At 43.1% G+C, this 18,337-nt stretch overlaps 2 protein-coding genes across 3 annotated transcripts; both read left to right on the top strand.

The window, feature by feature from the left end:
- Positions 1-23: 23 nt before the first annotated feature.
- On the top strand, positions 24-6,428 carry EEF1AKMT3 (EEF1A lysine methyltransferase 3). The gene is made up of 3 exons (XM_063076403.1): positions 24-200; positions 315-426; positions 6,037-6,428. The coding sequence occupies exons 1-3, from the start codon at positions 24-26 to the stop codon at positions 6,426-6,428; spliced, it is 681 nt and encodes a 226-aa protein (XP_062932473.1).
- Positions 6,429-8,249: 1,821 nt separating this feature from the next.
- TSFM (Ts translation elongation factor, mitochondrial) lies at positions 8,250-18,337 on the top strand. 2 transcript variants are annotated; one of them, XM_063075945.1, is made up of 6 exons: positions 8,250-8,332; positions 8,598-8,771; positions 9,385-9,513; positions 10,658-10,780; positions 15,644-15,731; positions 17,771-18,337. In XM_063075945.1, exons 1-6 carry the CDS (start codon positions 8,276-8,278, stop codon positions 18,169-18,171), a joined length of 972 nt encoding a protein of 323 aa, XP_062932015.1. In that variant the 5' UTR covers positions 8,250-8,275; the 3' UTR covers positions 18,172-18,337. The 2 variants fall into 2 exon arrangements, with proteins under 2 accessions (XP_062932015.1, XP_062932013.1); XM_063075943.1 differs by having other exon boundaries at positions 8,250-8,380.

Genomic DNA, 18,337 nt, shown 5'->3' with positions numbered 1-18,337 from the left:
TGTCCCGCCACTCTCTCGGCCAGATGGCAGACCCTGGCCCAGATCCTGAATCAGAGCCCGAATCGGTGTTCCCGCGGGAGGTCGGGCTTTTCGCAGACTCTTACTCGGAGAGGAGCCGGTTCTGCTTCTGTGGGCATGTGCTGATCATCACGCAGAACTTCGGGTCCCGTCTCGGGGTGGCAGCGCGCGTGTGGGACGCGGTGAGGAGTGGGGTGCACCGGGCGAGGGTCCGTGGGAGATCGAGACCACGGACTCCGCCTCTCCCATATGGAGCCATCCCCGCCACAGTCTTTATTCTTTCTTTTCTTCCGTAGGCTCTGAGCCTGTGCAACTACTTCGAGAGACAAAATGTGGATTTCCGAGGCAAGAAGGTGATCGAACTGGGCGCGGGGACGGGCATCGTGGGGATCTTGGCAGCGCTGCAGGGTGCGTGAGCTGGCTTTGCGGTGGGAGCGGGTGAGGGGACGGCGGTCTGGAGAAAGGGCCACTTCGTGGACTCTTGGGAGAGGGGCGTGCTTTGGGCCCAGCCCAGACCCTTCCTTTTAACAGACTTTTTTTGTTTGTTTTTGAGGCTGCTTCTGTGCGCCAGACAGCGCTAATTGGCTTTCAAAGCACCCAGGATGGTTGATTTAGGGGCAAGAAATAAAAATCGGCAGGCCTTGTGGAGGGAGTTGTTTCTACCTTTTTGCTTTTTTTTTTTTTTTTTTTTTTTAAAGATGACCGGTAAGGGGATCTTAACCCTTGACTTGGTGTTGTGAGCACCAAGCTCAGCCAGTGAGCGAACCGGCCATCCGTATATGGGATCCGAACCCGGGGCCTTGGTGTTCTCAGCACCGCACTCTCCGGAGTGAGCCACGGGCCGGCCCATACCTTTTTGCTTTTTGTGATTTTTGTGGAGAACACTGTCACCTAAAATCCACTTTGCTTTAAACACGGTCTTCTGTGAAAATGCATACATTAGGGTGCCCTGCAGAGGAGGCGACCTTTGGGTATTAAACCTCATGAGTGCTTTATAACTTCACTATGAATATATTTTAGATTCTTTGGGATTTTATTGCTAGGAGAAACAAGCTACTGAGTTTCTGAGGGTTAGAGTGTGTTTTGTGGGAAGCAGGGGTAGGAATTAGGTAACACATACTTGGGAAAGAAAAAGGTGAAGAAAATTTTGCTTTAGTTTTGTCAAGAATCAAAAACTACAATGGAAACAGTTTCTTAACTTATAATCTAATGGGTAGACAAAATCCCACACTGAAAACACTCATTTAAAAACTCTTACTAAGTCATCTCCCTAGTAATGCAAATATCCTGTTCATAAGGACAGAACTACGTCACATTAAGGGAAGTCTTCCCAGAGGCAGGCATTCATTCTGCTATTCATTCAACCAACATGTATTCCAAGTCCCCTATGTGCCAAGAATCATGCTAGGTATTGGGGATTCAACAATGAATAAGACAGATTTTCCCTCCCCAAGGAGCTTATGGTCTAGTGGGGGAGGCAGGAGAAGATGTTACAGTATAAGAACTATGGTGAGGTGTGCGTAGAGCCAGTGGACATGCGCTGGCCGTGTCTACCTTGACTCCCTGGAATCCATCAAGGTGAAGTTCTGTCAGGTGAGAAGGATGTGAACAGCGTGAACACAGCAGACACAGAAAGAATGAAGGGGGTGTCAACAGCAGTTTTTCCATGAAGGATGGGTGGATGAGAGGTAGGCAGTTATGCCAAAAAGGGGTGAAAAGGCATGTAATATGGATGGGAACAATTGCCTTCACTTGCTCCCAGATTGCTTTCTCCCCCTTTGCTCCCTATTCAGCTGCCAAGTCAGAAATCTGGGTGTTATCTTGTCCCTCGCTCTATCCTCTCACATCCCAGCAATTAGCCAGTCCTGTAGGTCCTTAATACTTCTCCAATTGTCTACTCCTAGGTTGGGCCACTGCCGCTCTTGCCTGGATTTTCAGAAGAGGCTTCAAGCTTCCCAATAGGGAAGTTTGGCATGCCCACACTAGATCTAATGGTCTTCCCTGACCAAACCTGTTTCTTCCTCAGGCTCCCCCATCGCAGTGAATCAAACCACCATCCACCCATTGGGAAACTTAGACATTGCCTTTGATATGTCCCTGTTTCTCAACCCCATGTCCATTATTCAAGCCCTGTTGATTTTACTCCCTAAAAAATCTCTTAAATCTTCTCATGTTTTTCCATCTCCACTGACAGCACCCCAGTCCAAGCCACAACCATCACTTGCCTGAATTGCTACAGTTAGTCAAAATGGTCTTCGTGTGTTGACTCCTTGCCCCCACCTAGACCTCTGTGCACTCCACCCAGTGGTCAGAGTGATCTTTTCAAAATGCAACTGTAATCACACCCACTCGCCCCATATCTTTCAGTAACTTCTCATTGCATTCAGGATAGAACCAACACCTTGAGCATGGCCTCCCTCTTCAGCCTCTTTCTGAGCCTCTTCTCCTCCTGTCCTCCTTGTGCTGCCTATTGCCCTTCTGTCACTTCTTCAAGCCTCTTTTGATGTTCCCTTTCATAGGGACTTCACACAGGCTGTACTTTCTTTTTCGTTTCTTTCTTTTTTTTGGAGGATCGCCGGTACAAGATGGTGTTATCAGCACAATGCTCTAACCAGTTTAGCTAACCAGCCAGCCCTATACTTTCTGTCTGAAACCCTGCCCCCTGCCTGCCCTTTTTTGCTTGGTGGCAGGCCTGTGCAGGATCTGAACCTATGACCTTGGTGTTATAAGGCTGTGCTCTAACCAACTGAGCTAACCAGACAATCCCTGAAACCCTTTTACCACCTGGTTAATGTATATACATCCGTCATTACTCAGGCTTAACATCACTTCCAAGGGAAGGCCTCCTTAGGCCCTCCTAGTGTATGTACAACTATGCTGATCGGTCTCATTTTAAGTTCGCTATCACTGACCTCAGGTGGGTCCTAAGGGCCACCCAGCCAGCCTATTACACTTCCTTTGTCCACTTATTCCTCTATTCTCCTAAACATCATTTTCTTATTTTCTTGTTCTTCAAACCTCCAAGTGCCTCCTCCACTATCTTCACCCTCAGCTGATGACTCTGTTTCTTATCTCTTCTGCTTCTATTTTCTCCCATGTTCCTATCACAACATCTACCCATGTAATTGCATCTGTGTCTGTATGCACTGCTTTCCCTCCTGTTACCATGGATGAACACTGTGCCAGCTAAGGTCAAGCCCTCCACTTGTCTGTCACAAGACCCCAGGCCTTCCCACCTCAAAGATATTGTTTCAGCAATCCCCCACCCCCACTCCCTTCTCTCCTGCATTATCAATTTTTCCTTCTCTCTGGATCATTCCGTATATATACAGGATATAAATATGCATATAGATATGCTATAATTTGTCCTGTCTCAGAAAAAACTCTTGATACTATGTCTCCTGGTATCACCCCATTTCTGCTCCACTTTAAAGCAAAACTCCTCAAAAGAGTTAATACTCACCGTCTCTATTTCCTCTCCTCCTACTCTTTCCTCAATCCATTCCAATCAGACTTTTGCTCCACCATGCCCCCCCCTTCTTTCCAGTTGTTGTAGTTAAGGTTGTGAGGTCATTTCCAAATCCATGTTGTTAAACACAGGAGTCAGTTCTCAGCCCACCTTAGGTGACTTTGCATTTGACACTGAGACTCCTTCCTCTTTGAAACACTTCCTTTGGTTTCCAGGGCACCAGACTTCTGGTTTCTGCTTACCTGACTGGCACTTTTTTTCATTCTCTTTTGTTGGTTCCTTTTCATCTTCACAACTGAAATTTTGAGTGTCCTAGGACTCAGGAGCAGTCCCTTTGACCCCTTCCTTTTTCTGCTTACACTTAGTCCTGAGCAATCCCATCACCTCATGGCTTTAAATGCCAATTTTATGCTGATGACTCTGTGACTCTCCGGTTTCTTTCCTTTTTTTTTTTAGTTAAAATTTTTTTTTCTGTTTCATTTTTCTCTTTTTTTAGTTTTTTTTCCTGTTTTTTTGGTGACTCTCCCATTTCTATCTCCAGACTTATTTGCATAACCTAATGCTTACTCAATATCTTCATGTGGTTGTGTGATGGAGACCTCAAATTTAATGTGTCCAGAAATGAACTCATGTTCTTCCTGTCTAAACCTGCTCCTCCGGCAACCTTCCTCATCTAAACAAATGGCAATTTGGTCTCCCAGTTGGCCAGCCAAACATCCGGGAACCACCTGAGCTTCTCTCTCTCTCTAATATTTCATATCCAATCTGTTGGCAAAAACTGTTGACTCTACCTTCAAAATATATTCAGGATTTAGCCACTTCTTAGCCATTGCTACTGCCCTGGTTCAAACCATCATCATCTCTTACCTGAGTTACTGCAGCCACCTCCTAACTGGTCTCTTTGCTTCTCACCTTGCCCTTCTGCACTCTTTTCTCATCACAGCAGCCAGAGTGCTGCTCTTAAAGCATAAGTCAGTGTATGCCATTCTTCCATTTATATTTCTCCCATAGCTTCCCATATCACTCAAACTAAAAGCCCGATTTCTCTGTCTCCTTACAAGGTGTTGATTTTGATCCAAATCCTTAATATTATCCCCCTCACTCACACTGCTCCAGCCTCTGGCCTTCCTGCTGTTCCTCAGACTTGTTGGAAACACTCCTGCCTCAATGTCTTTATACTTGCTGCTCTGTCATTTGGTAGACTTTAGCCTGAGAGATCCACGTGGTTTGCTCCACAGCTTCCTTCATGTCTTTTTTTTTTTTTCTTTTTTAAAGATGACTGGTAAGGGGATCTTAACCCTTAGCTTGGTGTTGTCAGCACCACACTTAGTCAGTGAGCTAACCGGCCATCCCTGTATAGGGTTCGCCATCCCTGTATAGGATCTGAACCTGCGGCCTTGGTGCCTTGGTGTTATCAGCACCGCACTCTCCTGAGTGAGCCACGGGCTGACCCTTCCTTCATGTCTTTGTCCAAACATAATCTGCTTAGTGAGGCTTTCCCCAACCACCCATTTAAAACTAATTCCCTGCCCAATCCCTCAGGCAACTCTTAGCCCTCTTCCCTGCTTAGTGTTCACCTTTGAACTTATTACCATCTAAATGTACGTGTATTTTATTTGTTTGTTGTTGTCATCTGTTTCTTGCCACTGGACTATAAGCTCCATGGGGGTGAGTGGGTGTGGATTCTCATCTGCTTGGTTCACTGCTGTATTCTCAGCACCTGGCATATAGGTACACAATAAATATTAATGAATGAATGAATTCTTAGTACTTCCTGTTTCTCTTTCTATAATAGTCAACATTATTATGATTAAACAGTTACTTTTGCAGTACCTAGTGTGTCTTTGTCTCTAGAATGAAACTCAAGGAAGTATGAGGTTTTGTCTTGCTCATTGCTGTATCCCCAGCACTTAGTAGGTGCTCAATACATATTTATTGCATGAGTGAAGCCTTCTGAAATGCTAATCTAATTATCTTCACCCCTGCCTTGACCCTTAAAACCTATCACCCTCAGGATCAAAGCTGAATCCCCTTAGCACGTCATAATCACTTTCCTCTTTTCTCATGTCTCGACACTTTTCTACCTTGAATATGCCATGCTCTGTCACTGTCAGGCCTCTGTACTTACTGTGCTCTTCTTGGAAAGCTCCACCTGACTAACTCTTAACTTGTCCTTTAGAGCTCAGTTGAGGTCATGTCTTCTGGGAAGCTTTCCAGACCCCTGAAGGTAGGCATGTGTCAGTGGGGGTGGGTGCATAGACCATCTCCAGCTTAGTCTTGCCCAGCCTTCTGCTGACATCTGATTGTTGTGTGTTGGCAGAAGAGAGGTTGAATATTAGCTCAGAGAGAATGTTAATTTTGTAGAATGTAGAGTAATGAGAATAGCAGTGGGTGAGATGGAGGGTAGGGCAACTAAAAACCAGTGTGTGGGTCTCAGGCTGTCAAGACATTGTCCTCTAGGTCCTGAGGTTTCTGGACATTCCAGGCAGGAGCCAAGAGCCCTTGGTTGGTCCCTCTGACTTGCATTTCTCCTCCTTCCTCTCTCTCAGGGGGGGATGTTACCATCACTGACCTACCCCTGGCCCTAGAACAGATCCAGGGCAACGTTCAGGCCAATGTGCCAGCTGGAGGCCGGGCCCAGGTCCGTGCCTTGTCTTGGGGGATTGACCAGCATGTCTTCCCTGGAGACTATGACCTGGTGCTGGGGGCTGATATCGTGTATCTGGAGTCCACCTTCCCACTGCTGCTGGGGACCCTTCAACATCTGTGCGGGCCCCATGGCACCATCTATCTGGCCTCCAAGATGAGAAAAGAGCACGGGACAGAGAGCTTCTTTCAGCACTTCCTGCCCCAGCATTTCCAACTGGAGCTGGCCCAGCGGGATGAGGATAAGAACGTCAACATCTATAGGGCCAGGCACAGGGAACCAAGACCTTCTTGACATCACTCCTTCTGTTCTTCTCAACCTCTTGTCCCAATGAAGGAACTGCATATCTCCAAAGCCATATCTCCAGAGCCATAAATGTGAGGACTAAAAAGTATGGATTTCCCTGGTATCCCTCTCTTTCCTCCTTCTCTTCCTCTTTGTTCCCCCAGATACTTTTGGGCAGATGCAGAGAGGTGCCTGCTTGCTAGGAATCCTAGAGCCCTAGCAGCGCTAGTGTTAGAGCATGATGGAAGCTCCCAGCTCCTGCTCTCAGGGGAGGGGGATGGGAGGGCATCCAGGATTTTTAGGGGTAAGGGAGGTAAATGGAATATGGGAGCAGTGGCTGCAGAGACTGTCACTGATCACTTCCAGTCCTGCTGTTGTCTGTTTATACAGAATAGATACAGAATAGATTTTTTTAAAAAACCAAATTCTATGGAATTTTTTAAAGGGAAAGAAATGAGCATTAAAGATCTTTTCTGCATCCAAAGTACTCAGTTTTTGCCAGGGGGGCTGAAGAGGAAGCAGCCCATGCCACTGTGTCTTGCTTCTAGAGACAAGAGTCTGGTAGGACCCTGGCTCTAACTGGGTCAAGTCCTCCTCCCAGCCTTGAAGCTGGGGATGGGCAGCAGAGCTGTCCTTTGGACTATAGCTTCTTCATCCTTTTTGGAATTGGAGCCCTGATGACAAAATATATGCCATGCAAAAAGAATACTGGACTGACTACTAGGCTCTTCTCATCTTTGCTTTTTCTTTAGTTTTTCAAGCTCCATCAGTCCTTCCTTCCTAATGTGTTTTGCCTTCACCTATTTTCTCTTCACACTGTGGCACTTCTAGTTGGGGCTCTCTTTACTTATTGCTTAGGCACATAGTCACCTCCTCTGGACTCTTTGCTGCCATTCTCTTTCCTTCAATTCTGCACACTCTGTGATCTTCCAAAATCAGCTCTGATTAGCTTCACTGCCTATATAAACAAGAATAAGCTCCTCTGTTTGGTACTCAGTATATCCTCATATGATCCCAAATTACCTTTCTACTTCATTTCCTACTCCTTTCCTACATGTATTGGACCACTGGTCAAATTACAGAAGGTCTACTCTTTCTTCTCTAAACCCACACCAAGATTTCTTACTTCTTCATCCATTCTTTCTGAAGATCCCCTGTCTGGAAGGGCTATTGCTACCTGTCAAAATATTCATTACTCTTTACTTCTTGCCTGAAAAAAGCTTTTCCTGAGCCTGTTGTTTGGATGTGCTTTCTTTCTCCCCGAGACCCTGTTTGTTCAGCTTACAGGACCTTACTCTGTCTCATGTGGACTTTTGTCTTATCTTTGTTTTCTCACACTAGATTACCTTGGCGGATAGGGCTGTGGTTTACTCAACTCTAATTCCCTGAAGCCTAGCACAGTTCCTGGCACACAGTAGGTGTTCAACAAATACTTTGTTCATTCAACAAATATTTACTCAGTTTGTTGAAGGGACTCCACTTCTACCTCCTTAGGTAACCTTGGGCAAATTTCTGAACCCACCCATCTCCCTCACAAGTTTGTCCCAAGTCGTTAATGAATAATGAATATGAAAGCGCATTGGAAATAAAAAACATAAAGTGTTACCTACATGTCTTGTATTGGTATTTTGTGACAACTTCATCTATTGGTTTCCGTTATTGTACCTGAGGCGGGTGATTCCCGTGCGAAATGTAGTCTCATAAGCCAAATAGGGGAGGCGACTATGTCCCTTCGGCCAGCAGGTGGTGCTATCCTGTTTGGCGCGTTCCGGGGAGAGTTTTGGCCCTTCCGCTACGCCGTAGGCCTGTAGCCTCCCCGGTTCGCCAGCCGGCTGGCGTGTACGGCGGCGGGAGAGATGTCGCTGTTGCGGTCACTTCGCCTCTGCCTGGTCGCGGGGACCGGGAGCCGCCCGGTGAGAGTCCTGGCCACAGCACCGACCTGCCTTCCTTGCAGCTGTCCCGTGCGTTGGAGCGCACCCTTTCCTTCCCTCCCCCGACCCCCGTTCCACTCCTTCCCATCCTTCCCCGACTGCAGTGTCGCTTCGCAGTCCGGCCTCCTTGCCCTGCTTTCCATACCTCCAAAACCCTGAGATCACCTCCCTGCCCATGTGCTCTCCGCCCCCCGGAGTTCGTCGCTGCTTCCTGCTTCTCATCCCTTTCTCTTCTTACTCCCTCCAGGTGGGGTCCTTTCTGCTTCTGTCTCCCAGACCTTGGCACACTTTTCACGTTGGTCCCTGGCTGTCTTCCTCGGCCTCCAGGAAGGAGCTCCTCATGAAGCTGCGGCGGAAAACAGGCTACTCCTTTGTAAACTGCAAGAAAGCTCTGGAGACTTGTGGCGGGGATCTCAAACAGGTGGGGAGGGGGTGCAGGGCGGGGTACTAGGGCCAGACACCAGACTCTTGGGGAGGCCATTCTGGGGAGCGTAGAAGTCAGACCTGCTGCCCAGTGATCTATAATGGCAGAGCCTTAGATGGGATTCTGGCTTAAATGACAACTTTAGCCTTTGACGTTGTCTTATTTGGAAGCAGTTGATTCAGGATCCCAAGGTTTACAAACCGTGTACCATGCAAGACGGCTATGACGTTTCCTGTTGCTTAGAGCTGAAAGGGTTTGTGTGAGTTTTGGAGTCAGACCCACCAGGACTCTAATCGTGGTGCTCTCACACCAACCCTGTGACCTTGGACATCTTAATCTTTCAAAATTGTGTCATTCTTGTCTCTATAATGAAAAATACTGTCTGCTCCATGGGTTATTGTGAAGACTAAACTTTTCCAAACCACCAGTTACAATGTATGGTATTTGGCATTTAGTGGTAAGACCGCCAGTAAATGATATATTACTTTAGTTTCTACTATAGAATTTAGGGAAAGCAGAAAGAATCAGGGAACCTAAACATATCTTGGAGCCCCATTCAGTTCTAAATTCTGTGACTTTGTTATCTGCTCTTTTTCTTTTCAATTTCTAGGCAGAGATCTGGCTCCACAAGGAGGCCCAGCAGGAGGGCTGGAGCAAGGCTGCCAAGCTCCATGGGAGAAAGACTAAAGAAGGCCTGATTGGGCTGCTGCAGGAAGGAAACACAACTGTATTAGTAGAGGTGAGTTGTTGGAAATTCCAGATACCAGGAACAGCTGTTTCTTGAGTGTAAGGCCTGTGGTAGACCTTTTGCATTCTTTTTTTTTTTTTTTAAAGGTGACCGGTAAGGGGATCTTAACCCTTGACTTGTTGACAACCCTTGTTGTCAGCACCACCCTCTTCCAAGTGAGCCAACTAGCTATCCCTATATAGGGATCCAAAACTGTGGCCTTGGTGTTATCAGCACCACACTCTCCCAAGTGAGCCAGGGCCGGCCCAACCCTTTGCATTCTTAAGGAAGAGGTCTGTTTGAGAACCATAAAGGGTAGTTGGAGGTAAACTTGTCAAACCTCAGTTATTAGCTGTAAATTCATTTAAATATAGAAATGCACAGGCATGTTGATGAGAAATGGCCTAGCAGTCTAGAATATTACTCCTAACTGGGTCTAGCGCAGCCTTACATCTTGTCATGATTGTTTCTTGCAACAGTTAGATTTTAAAGCTAGTAATGAATTAATTAATTGGTGGACAGAGAGTAGCTGTTTTAGAGGAGGTTTGGAGGCCATAATTTGTGAAGAATCAGATGTGGGTTAGAGTGAGAGAAGTAAATAAGCAAGGTGATAAGAAAAGTGGTTTGGAGTTGGAGGATGCTGGAGAATGAGGTGATTATTGTGTGCAGCCACAGGGCAAGTGGTAAACTTGTAAGTCCTTCAGGACATTATGGAACCATCTTCCGAATGTGAAGGCTATTGCTAACTCACTGGCACAGCAGGAATCATTTAATTCAGTTTCTGGCCTCAAGATAGGAGAGGAACTGTAGCTTTAAAATACTAGGGTCGGGCCGGGCCGTGGCTCACTCGGGAGAGTGCGGTGCTGATAACACCAAGGCCCCGGGTTCGGATCCCATATAGGGATGGCCGGTTCGCTCACTGGCTGAGCGTGGTGCTGACAACACCAAGTCAAGGGTTAAGATCCCCTTACCGGTCATCTTTAATAAAAAAAAATAAACAAAATAAAAATAAATAAATAAATAAATAAAATAAAATACTAGGGTCATTTTTTTGTGTTCAGTCCTCAGCTTGTTCTGTTGATATTTTGGTTTATTCTCCAACCTAAGGCACTTTTGGAAACTGTCAGTAAACTGCAGCATCAATTTGTTCCCACAGGTAAACTGTGAGACAGATTTTGTTTCCAGAAATTTAAAATTTCAACAATTGGTTCAGCAAGTAGCCCTGGGAACCATGTTGCATTGTCAGAGCTTAAAGGATCAACTCTCCACGTACAGTAAAGTGAGTTTGGGGGTATCTCCAGCGTGCTGAATTTGTCACCCCTTAGGGTCTTTGCTGTTCCTTTTTTCCAGTCATTCTCATGTTTCATTCTGTTACTTCACATCTCTGCTTAAGTGTTGTCTCCTTGGAGGAGTACCCTTTCTCCTGTTGTTTTATCCCCTTATTCTGCTTCATTTAATTTTTTTTTATTATAGTGGTTATATATTACATTGTTACTTATTTGTGTATTGTGTGTCTTCCCCAATAGAATGTAAGCTTCATGAGGCACGGAATCTGTCTTTTCACTATTATAGTTCTGGTGAAAGAGAATTGGGCTCAGCTTTTAGTTGGGGTTTAATAAATCTTTGTTGAATGAATGCCAGTGGGCTGGAGTCAGCCAAACCAAGTGAAGCCAACTAAGGCTTCCTGTTCAGAAATCTGGAATGGCCTGAGGAAAAGATTTCTGAATAGAAAAATTGGAGAAGGTAACTTAGGAGAATAAGCATATTTTGTCCATAGGAGGATCAAAGAAGGAATTATATGTTTGCCTTTGATTCAGCCTTATTATCAAGGCAAAAATGAACCAATCACTCCCTTTTTTTTTTGTGCTTATTCCCATCTTTTTTCTCGTTTATCTTCTTGAGATCCCATGGTAAATGTTAATTATTACTGGCATTTAATAGTCATATTATGTGGAAACTGTGTTGATTATTTTTTAGAATTGTGTTGAGTAGAAGAGTCACTTGAACTAGAAATTCTAATCTTGATTTTGCCAGTGACTGCATTTGTAACCCTGAGCCATTCACTTACTTTCTTGGGCCTCTGTTTCATTATCTGTAACAAGGGACTTTGGTCCCTTTTAGCTTTGTTTATTTATTTTTATCCCTTTTGGTTTTTAGTTTAAAATTTTTAACTTTTATTTTGTAAAAAATTCAAACTTACAGAAAAGTTGCTAGTATTCTGCAATAAATTCCAGTGTACTCTTCATCCAGATTCACCATTTGTTAACATTTTGCTGCATTTGCTTTACCACTTTTTATGTACATATTATCACTCCTATTTTTTTTTAAAATCATTTTGTATGTTGTGGACATCAGGACTGTTTATTCCTTCAGCATGTATCTCCTAAAAACAAGGATATTCTCTTAAATAACCATGGTATAGTGACTACATTTAGGAATTTTAACATTTGATACAATATTTTTATATTTTTATTTATATAATACTCAGTATATATGAGTATTCATATTTTGCCAGCTAGCAATTTTCCTTCTGATCCAGGATCCAATCTAGTGTCATGTGTTGCATTTAGTTGTCATGTCTGTTTAGCCTTTTTTCTTTGTTCCTCAGCCTTTTTTTGTGTTTCATTACATTGGCATTTTGGAAGAGTACAAGGCAGTTTTGTAGAACATCCTTCAGCTTGAGTTTATCTGAGGTTTCTTCATAATTAGGCTCAGTATTTTTTTTTTTTTTTTTCGTGACCGGCACTCAGCCAGTGAGTGCACCGGCCATTCCTATATAGGATCCGAACCCGCGGCGGGAGCGTCGCCGCGCTCCCAGCGCAGCACTCTACCGAGTGCGCCACGGGCTCGGCCCAAGGCTCAGTATTTTTTATAGGAATATTAAATAGTATTTTTCTCAGAACATCACATGAGGAGGCACATGATGACTGTTGGTCCCATTATTGATGATGCTAATTTTGATCTCTTCGTTAAGGTAATATTTGCCAGGTTTCTTCACTGTGAAGTTGCCATGTTCCTGTTTGTAATTAGCAATTAATCTGTGTGGGAGATTCTTTGTGGCTCTGTAAACATCCAGTTCCCCCCAAAACTTTTGCCTACTTTTAGAATCCATTGATGATTCTCTGCAAGTTTTAGCATTCATTGGTGATTCTTATCAGGATCAGCTATTACCGTGATTGTTGCGTAATGGTTGTTTTTCTCTCTCTCTTTTTTTTTTTTATAAAAAGATGGCTGGTAAGGGGATCTTAACCCTTGACTTGGTGTTGTCAGCACCATGCTCTCCTAATTGAGCTAACCGACCATCCCTATTGATGGAGTTTGGATGTGTTGTCCCCTCCAAAATTCATGTGGAAATTTGATCCCCAGCGTGGCAGTGCTGGAAACTGATTGAGTCATGGGGGCAGATCCCTTATGGATGGATTAATGCTCTTCCTGGGGGAGGGGAGATTAATGAATGAGTTCTCGCTCTATTAGTTCCCACGAGAGCTCGTTGCTTAAAAAGACCCTGGCACCTTGTCTCTCTCTCTCGCTTCCTCTGGCCATGTGATCTGCTTGTACCCACCAGCTGCCTGCCATTTTCTGCCATGAGTAGAAGCAGCTTGAGGCCCGTGCCAGACGCAGCTGTCCCAGAATTGTAAGCCAAATAAACCTCTCTTCTTTATAAATTACCCAGTCTCAGGTAATTCTGTTTTAGCAACACTAAACGGACTAAAACACTTATGTAGGGATCCGAACCCGTGGCCTTGGTGTTATCAGCACCACACTCTCCCAAGTGAGCCACAGGTCGGCCCATTTTTCTCTTATAATTTCTTTTATGTGTACAGTCATGATCTAATGACATTTCAGTCAATGAAGGACTGCATATGCAGTGGCGGTCCCATAAGATTATAATGGCTATACCATATATACCAGGAGTGTAGATGGCAATACCATCTACGTTTGTGTACACTTTGTGAAATTGCCTGATGATGCATTTCTCAGAATTTATTCCTGTTGTTAAGTGACGCATAACTTTGTTTTATTAATTGGTATTTTACTGTTAGAAAGACATTTCCCTTCCGCCTTTATTTAGTATCAACATTGACTCATGGATTCTTATTTTATACAATAGATTACGATTCATTATAAAATCCATTACTCATTTTGATGCCCAAATTATCTGTGGATTTGACCTGTGCAAACTGAGCCTGTGCATGTGGGCTGTAGTGTCCTTTCGATATGTCCTTATTGTTTTCTGAGTATTTCCTTACATTTTAGCATAAGAAGATATTCTGGAATTATGTCATACTTGCCCAAACCATGAAATTGTCCACTTCTCCGAGGAGTCCTGGTCCTTTTTAGTGGGGGAATGGTTTTTTGAAACCAAGATCTGGGCATTAGATAGGCTTATTTCTACTGTGATGTCATTGTTTCTCTGTTCTTTGAGCAGACAGAGCTATGAGTGAGAGAGAGAGTGTGTGTGTGTGTCTATGTGTATCTTTTAAGTTTTTTTAAAAGATGACGTGTGTGTGTGTGTGTGTGTGTGTGTGTGTGTGTGTGTGTGTGTGTGTGTGTGTGTGTGTGTGTGTGTGTGTGTGTGTGTGTGTGTGTGTGTGTGTGTGTGTGTGTGTGTGTGTGTGTGTGTGTGTGTGTGTGTGTGTGTGTGTGTGTGTGTGTGTGTGTGTGTGTGTGTGTGTGTGTGTGTGTGTGTTCTTTTAAGTTTTTTTAAAAGATGACCGGTAAGGGTATCTTAACCCTTGGCTTGGTGTTGTCAGCACCACGCTCAGCCAGTGAGCTAACTGGCCATCCCTATATAAGATCCGAACCCGTGGCCTTGGTGTTCTCAGCACCGCACTCTCCCGAGTGAGCCACGGGCCAGCCCTTATCTTTTAAGTTCTAATGCAGCACCATAAGGTTTTTCCTTTCCTTCCACCAGTCTATATTTATATTTTCCTTTCATATTGAGAACACCGGCTCCTAATAACTTTAATATATTTACTTATTTCTACTTATTTACTTGATGTTACAATATATACAAAATTGTTTCAGAGTTGCTACATCCAATCACCACAAATAACAAACCTACTAAGAAGTTCAAGATTTCTTTGTAGTTCTTTTTGTCTTTACATTGAAGTTATGTGGTCAAAGGACTGTACTGAAAATTATTTGGATTTTTTTGTTTTCCTTTGTGAGGTTATGTTATTTGTTTGAAATACAGTTAGAGTCTTATGTTTCTGTTTAGTCAGTTTTCGTTTTCACCCTAAATCTTTGTTGATTTAATTTTATTTTGAATATGTTAAATATTAATGTATTCAAAAATGAATATTAACAAAATTCCAAAAGTTAAAACATCTAAAAAAGAAAGGTACCCTCTTCTCTACCTTCTACCGCATTCTATTCCATTCCTGTAGATAACCAACTTCATTGGATTGTGGTTATCCTTTCAGTATTTCTTCTTGCATATACAAATACTTCTTTCTTACATAAATGGTGGTATGTGTAATTTGATTTTTTTGCTTAATAATATATCCTGAAAATACTCCATAGCAGCTCATGGAAATCTTTTTTCCAGATGCTTAGTATTCTGTTGTGTGGATGTGCCATTGTTTATTCAACCAGTCTCCTTCCGCCTGTGTTTGGGCATTTAGGGTGTTACAAAATTTTATGATTAGAAATAATTGCTCAATGAGTAATCTTGTGCATATGCACTTTCGTATTGTTGGAAGTGTATCATCAAGGTAGATTCCTAGAAGTAGGATTGTAAGATCAAAAAATAAGTGTATATGCAGCTTTATTAAATATTGTCCAATTCCCCTACATTGGATTTGCACCATTTTGCATTCCCACCAACAATTTGCAAGTCTCCTAGCTTTAACATTTTATGATTGTATGAAAATATTGTTTCTGATTTCTAGGAAATTATATTTAAGAAGTTAGACTGGAGGAGGAGTGGAATGGAATTGGAGGTGGTGCAGTGATAGAATAAAATATTTGTGAAAATGGAACTGTTACCAATTTTTAATATCCTTGGCTTAGGAAAATATCACCAAATTACACTTAGTTGTCTTAAGTCATTTTCTTAGAAATAGGCTATTTTTGCCTATTCTTTTGATAATTTGGATAGTGTGGAACTGGTTCATATTTGTTTGCTTTGTGCACTTAGGGCTTTCTGAATTCCTCTGAGCTTTCTGGACTTCCAGCTGGGCCTGACAAAGAAGGCTCTCTGAAGGATCAGTTGGCCTTAGCAGTTGGTGAGTATTTGTAAGAATTCTGGAAACTGGAAATTAAGGATTGGATCTCTTGGTATCTTTGCTGTTCCTCAAAGCTAAATCAAGAATTGTAAGCTCATGTGCCTACAAGGGTCAGACAGTATGAATGTGAGAAGTGGGTTGTATATTAGATGTTAGGGAGCAGCAGGCATCCTGAAGAGCTCATACTGTGCTGAAGGGAGTGCCACTACCAAGCCCTAGCCAATTGTTATATTGGGGGAAATGGAGTCCCAGTGTAGAAGAAATCTAGGGTTATCAGTGGTGGGAGGGGGGAGGGAGAGGAGGATAGGGAGAGATTGGACAAGGGGCATAAAGAATAAGTACAATTTGTAACAATATATATACTAGTAATATTGATTTGATCAACATATGTCAACATTGAACCCCCAAAATATGTATAATCAATTATGATCCAATAAAAAAAAAATTTAGATTTATGTGCAAACATTTTAGGTTTTTAGCTGTTTGCAACTAATTAAAATGATTTTCATCACTGTGCTGACAAAACAAAGTGTGTCTTTAGGCAGAGATGGCCCTTTGACTTCCAGTTGACTACATCTGTATATGCAATAGGGAAAAATACTATGTTAAGGGTCGTTTTGTCTTCTTTATAAAGGGATCCAGGAAAATATAGGGCTGTTAGTTTTAGGAATTTGATTTCTCTTTTCAAAATATATGGTTCTGAATTTGTGAAGGTACGTTCTTTTAGAGCCCGCTGGCTATAGGAACCGTATCTGGATCGTTATGGTTGGACTAATGGGGATTTAACTTTCTTCCTATGTGTGCTTGATGGAGAGAGGGAAGTAGGGCTGGGGTTGGAGCTTGCTGGGAATTTACTGCTCATGTGAAGTTTCCACTGAAGTCATCAATTCTGTGTTTATTGGGTCATCTCGTAATACCTGTGATATTTCAGTGAGTCATGGATGACAAACCAGCAGACAGCTATGTATGGTCTTATTAAGAAATTCTGGAAGAACTGGGTGTTTCAGTCTCATCAGTTTCTGGGAATTAACTATTGGGTAGATGCTTTGAGCTATTTTAAAATTTGTTTTGATTTCTAGATTCTCCCTTTTCATGACTTTTAGATATAACTATGACTAATGCAGGCATATTTATCCAGACCCCTTTGTTTATTCTCCCACCCCTTCGTACCTTTTGGCTTATTTGGACTTTTGTTAGAAGGGAATGGCATCCTGAGAGAAAGGGGAAAAACTGGAATTTGTTTTTGCTTCTCATAAACGACTCTGAAAATGTTATCTTTTTATTTTGATGAGAGGAAGTTGAAACTATCAGATCATGTGGGGTTTTGGGTTTTGTGGGACTTTTAGTTGTGGACTTTGTCCTGATACAATGGGTGATTAGGAGTTGTCTGTGTCCATTAAGGTGGTATTTGGGAGGGATGGTAATTTGGTGGGAAAAAGCACTTAATTGCTGTGGAGTCAGAGCTGAGTTTTAATTCCAGCTCTGCCATGTATGATTGGGTGGGTTACTTGAGCTTTCTAAGCCTAAGATTAATGTAATAATAACAGCTAGCATTTTAGTGCTCACTATGTGTCAGATACCATAACAATTGCTTCTACATGTATTATCTGTTTTTCCCGATAACCTTGAAAGGTAGGTGGTATCATCTCCATTTTATAGATGAGGAAACTAAGACTTGATAAATTAGTAAATGAGGTTATGTCATTAAGTCACTTGCCCAACCAAGGTCACATAGCCAGTAAGAGTCAGAACTGAGACCTGAGCCTTTATGACACCATAGCCCATGTTTTTAAATACCAGAGTGCTTGGCACATTGTTGGTGCTCCAAAAAGGTGCTCCCCATTTTCCCCACCCCTACCCTCTCCCCACACACCCCTTTTCCTCTTTAAACAAAAACTGAAAATGGTATCCTTATTGCAAATCCAGAGTAAATACAGAAGTCTGTCTTCTAAACTTGGCCTCTTCTGTGCATATTTTGGTATCACCACAGCCATTATATTCTGGTGGCGTGTTGGGTTTTTGTTTTTGCTTTTTTATAGGGAAGCTGGGAGAAAACATGATCCTTAAACGAGCTGCATGGGTGAAGGTGCCATCTGGATTCTACGTTGGCTCTTATGTCCATGGAGCAGTGCACAGTCCTTCACTCCACAACCTGGTGCTGGGGAAGTATGGGGCCCTGGTCATCTGCGAGACATCTGAGCAGAATGCAAACCTTGAAGACCTTGGCCGCCGCCTTGGGCAGCATGTAGTGGGCATGGCCCCTCTCTCTGTTGGCTCCCTGGATGATGAGCCTGGGGGAGAGGCAGAAACCAAGATGCTGTCCCAACCATACTTGCTGGATCCCTCCATCACGTTGGGACAATATGTGCAGCCCCAGGGGGTGGCTGTAGTAGACTTTGTGCGGTTTGAATGTGGAGAAAGTGAAGAAGCAGAGGCTTAATAGTTTCCAGAGACTTTTGGCCCAGGAGATGTTTATTTGTAGTTCTGGACATTACAAAAAGAAGTTATTTCTTAAGCCTCTTCAGACTCAAAATTTGTTTTTCATTTGAGTTTGTAATTATGTACTTCATGGGTAAAATTATTAAATAAAATAATTATATAATAAA

Source organism: Cynocephalus volans, chromosome 12 (assembly GCF_027409185.1).
Source record: "Cynocephalus volans isolate mCynVol1 chromosome 12, mCynVol1.pri, whole genome shotgun sequence".
Lineage (NCBI taxonomy): Eukaryota > Metazoa > Chordata > Mammalia > Dermoptera > Cynocephalidae > Cynocephalus > Cynocephalus volans.
Note: the sequence above shows the minus strand (reverse complement) of the source record. Positions and strands in the feature narration are given on the sequence as shown.

Excerpts from the sequence above, each read along its gene's own strand:
- TSFM (XM_063075943.1), top strand. The coding sequence starts at position 8,276 with ATGTCGCTGTTGCGGTCACTTCGCCTCTGCCTGGTCGCGGGGACCGGG. Across the intron at positions 8,381-8,597 it reads GCCTTCCTTGCAGCTGTCCC|GTGGGGTCCTTTCTGCTTCT; the intron begins GTGCGTTGGAGC and ends TACTCCCTCCAG. Across the intron at positions 8,772-9,384 it reads GTGGCGGGGATCTCAAACAG|GCAGAGATCTGGCTCCACAA; the intron begins GTGGGGAGGGGG and ends TTCAATTTCTAG.
- EEF1AKMT3 (XM_063076403.1), top strand. The coding sequence starts at position 24 with ATGGCAGACCCTGGCCCAGATCCTGAATCAGAGCCCGAATCGGTGTTC. Across the intron at positions 201-314 it reads CAGCGCGCGTGTGGGACGCG|GCTCTGAGCCTGTGCAACTA; the intron begins GTGAGGAGTGGG and ends TTTCTTCCGTAG. Across the intron at positions 427-6,036 it reads GATCTTGGCAGCGCTGCAGG|GGGGGGATGTTACCATCACT; the intron begins GTGCGTGAGCTG and ends CCTCTCTCTCAG.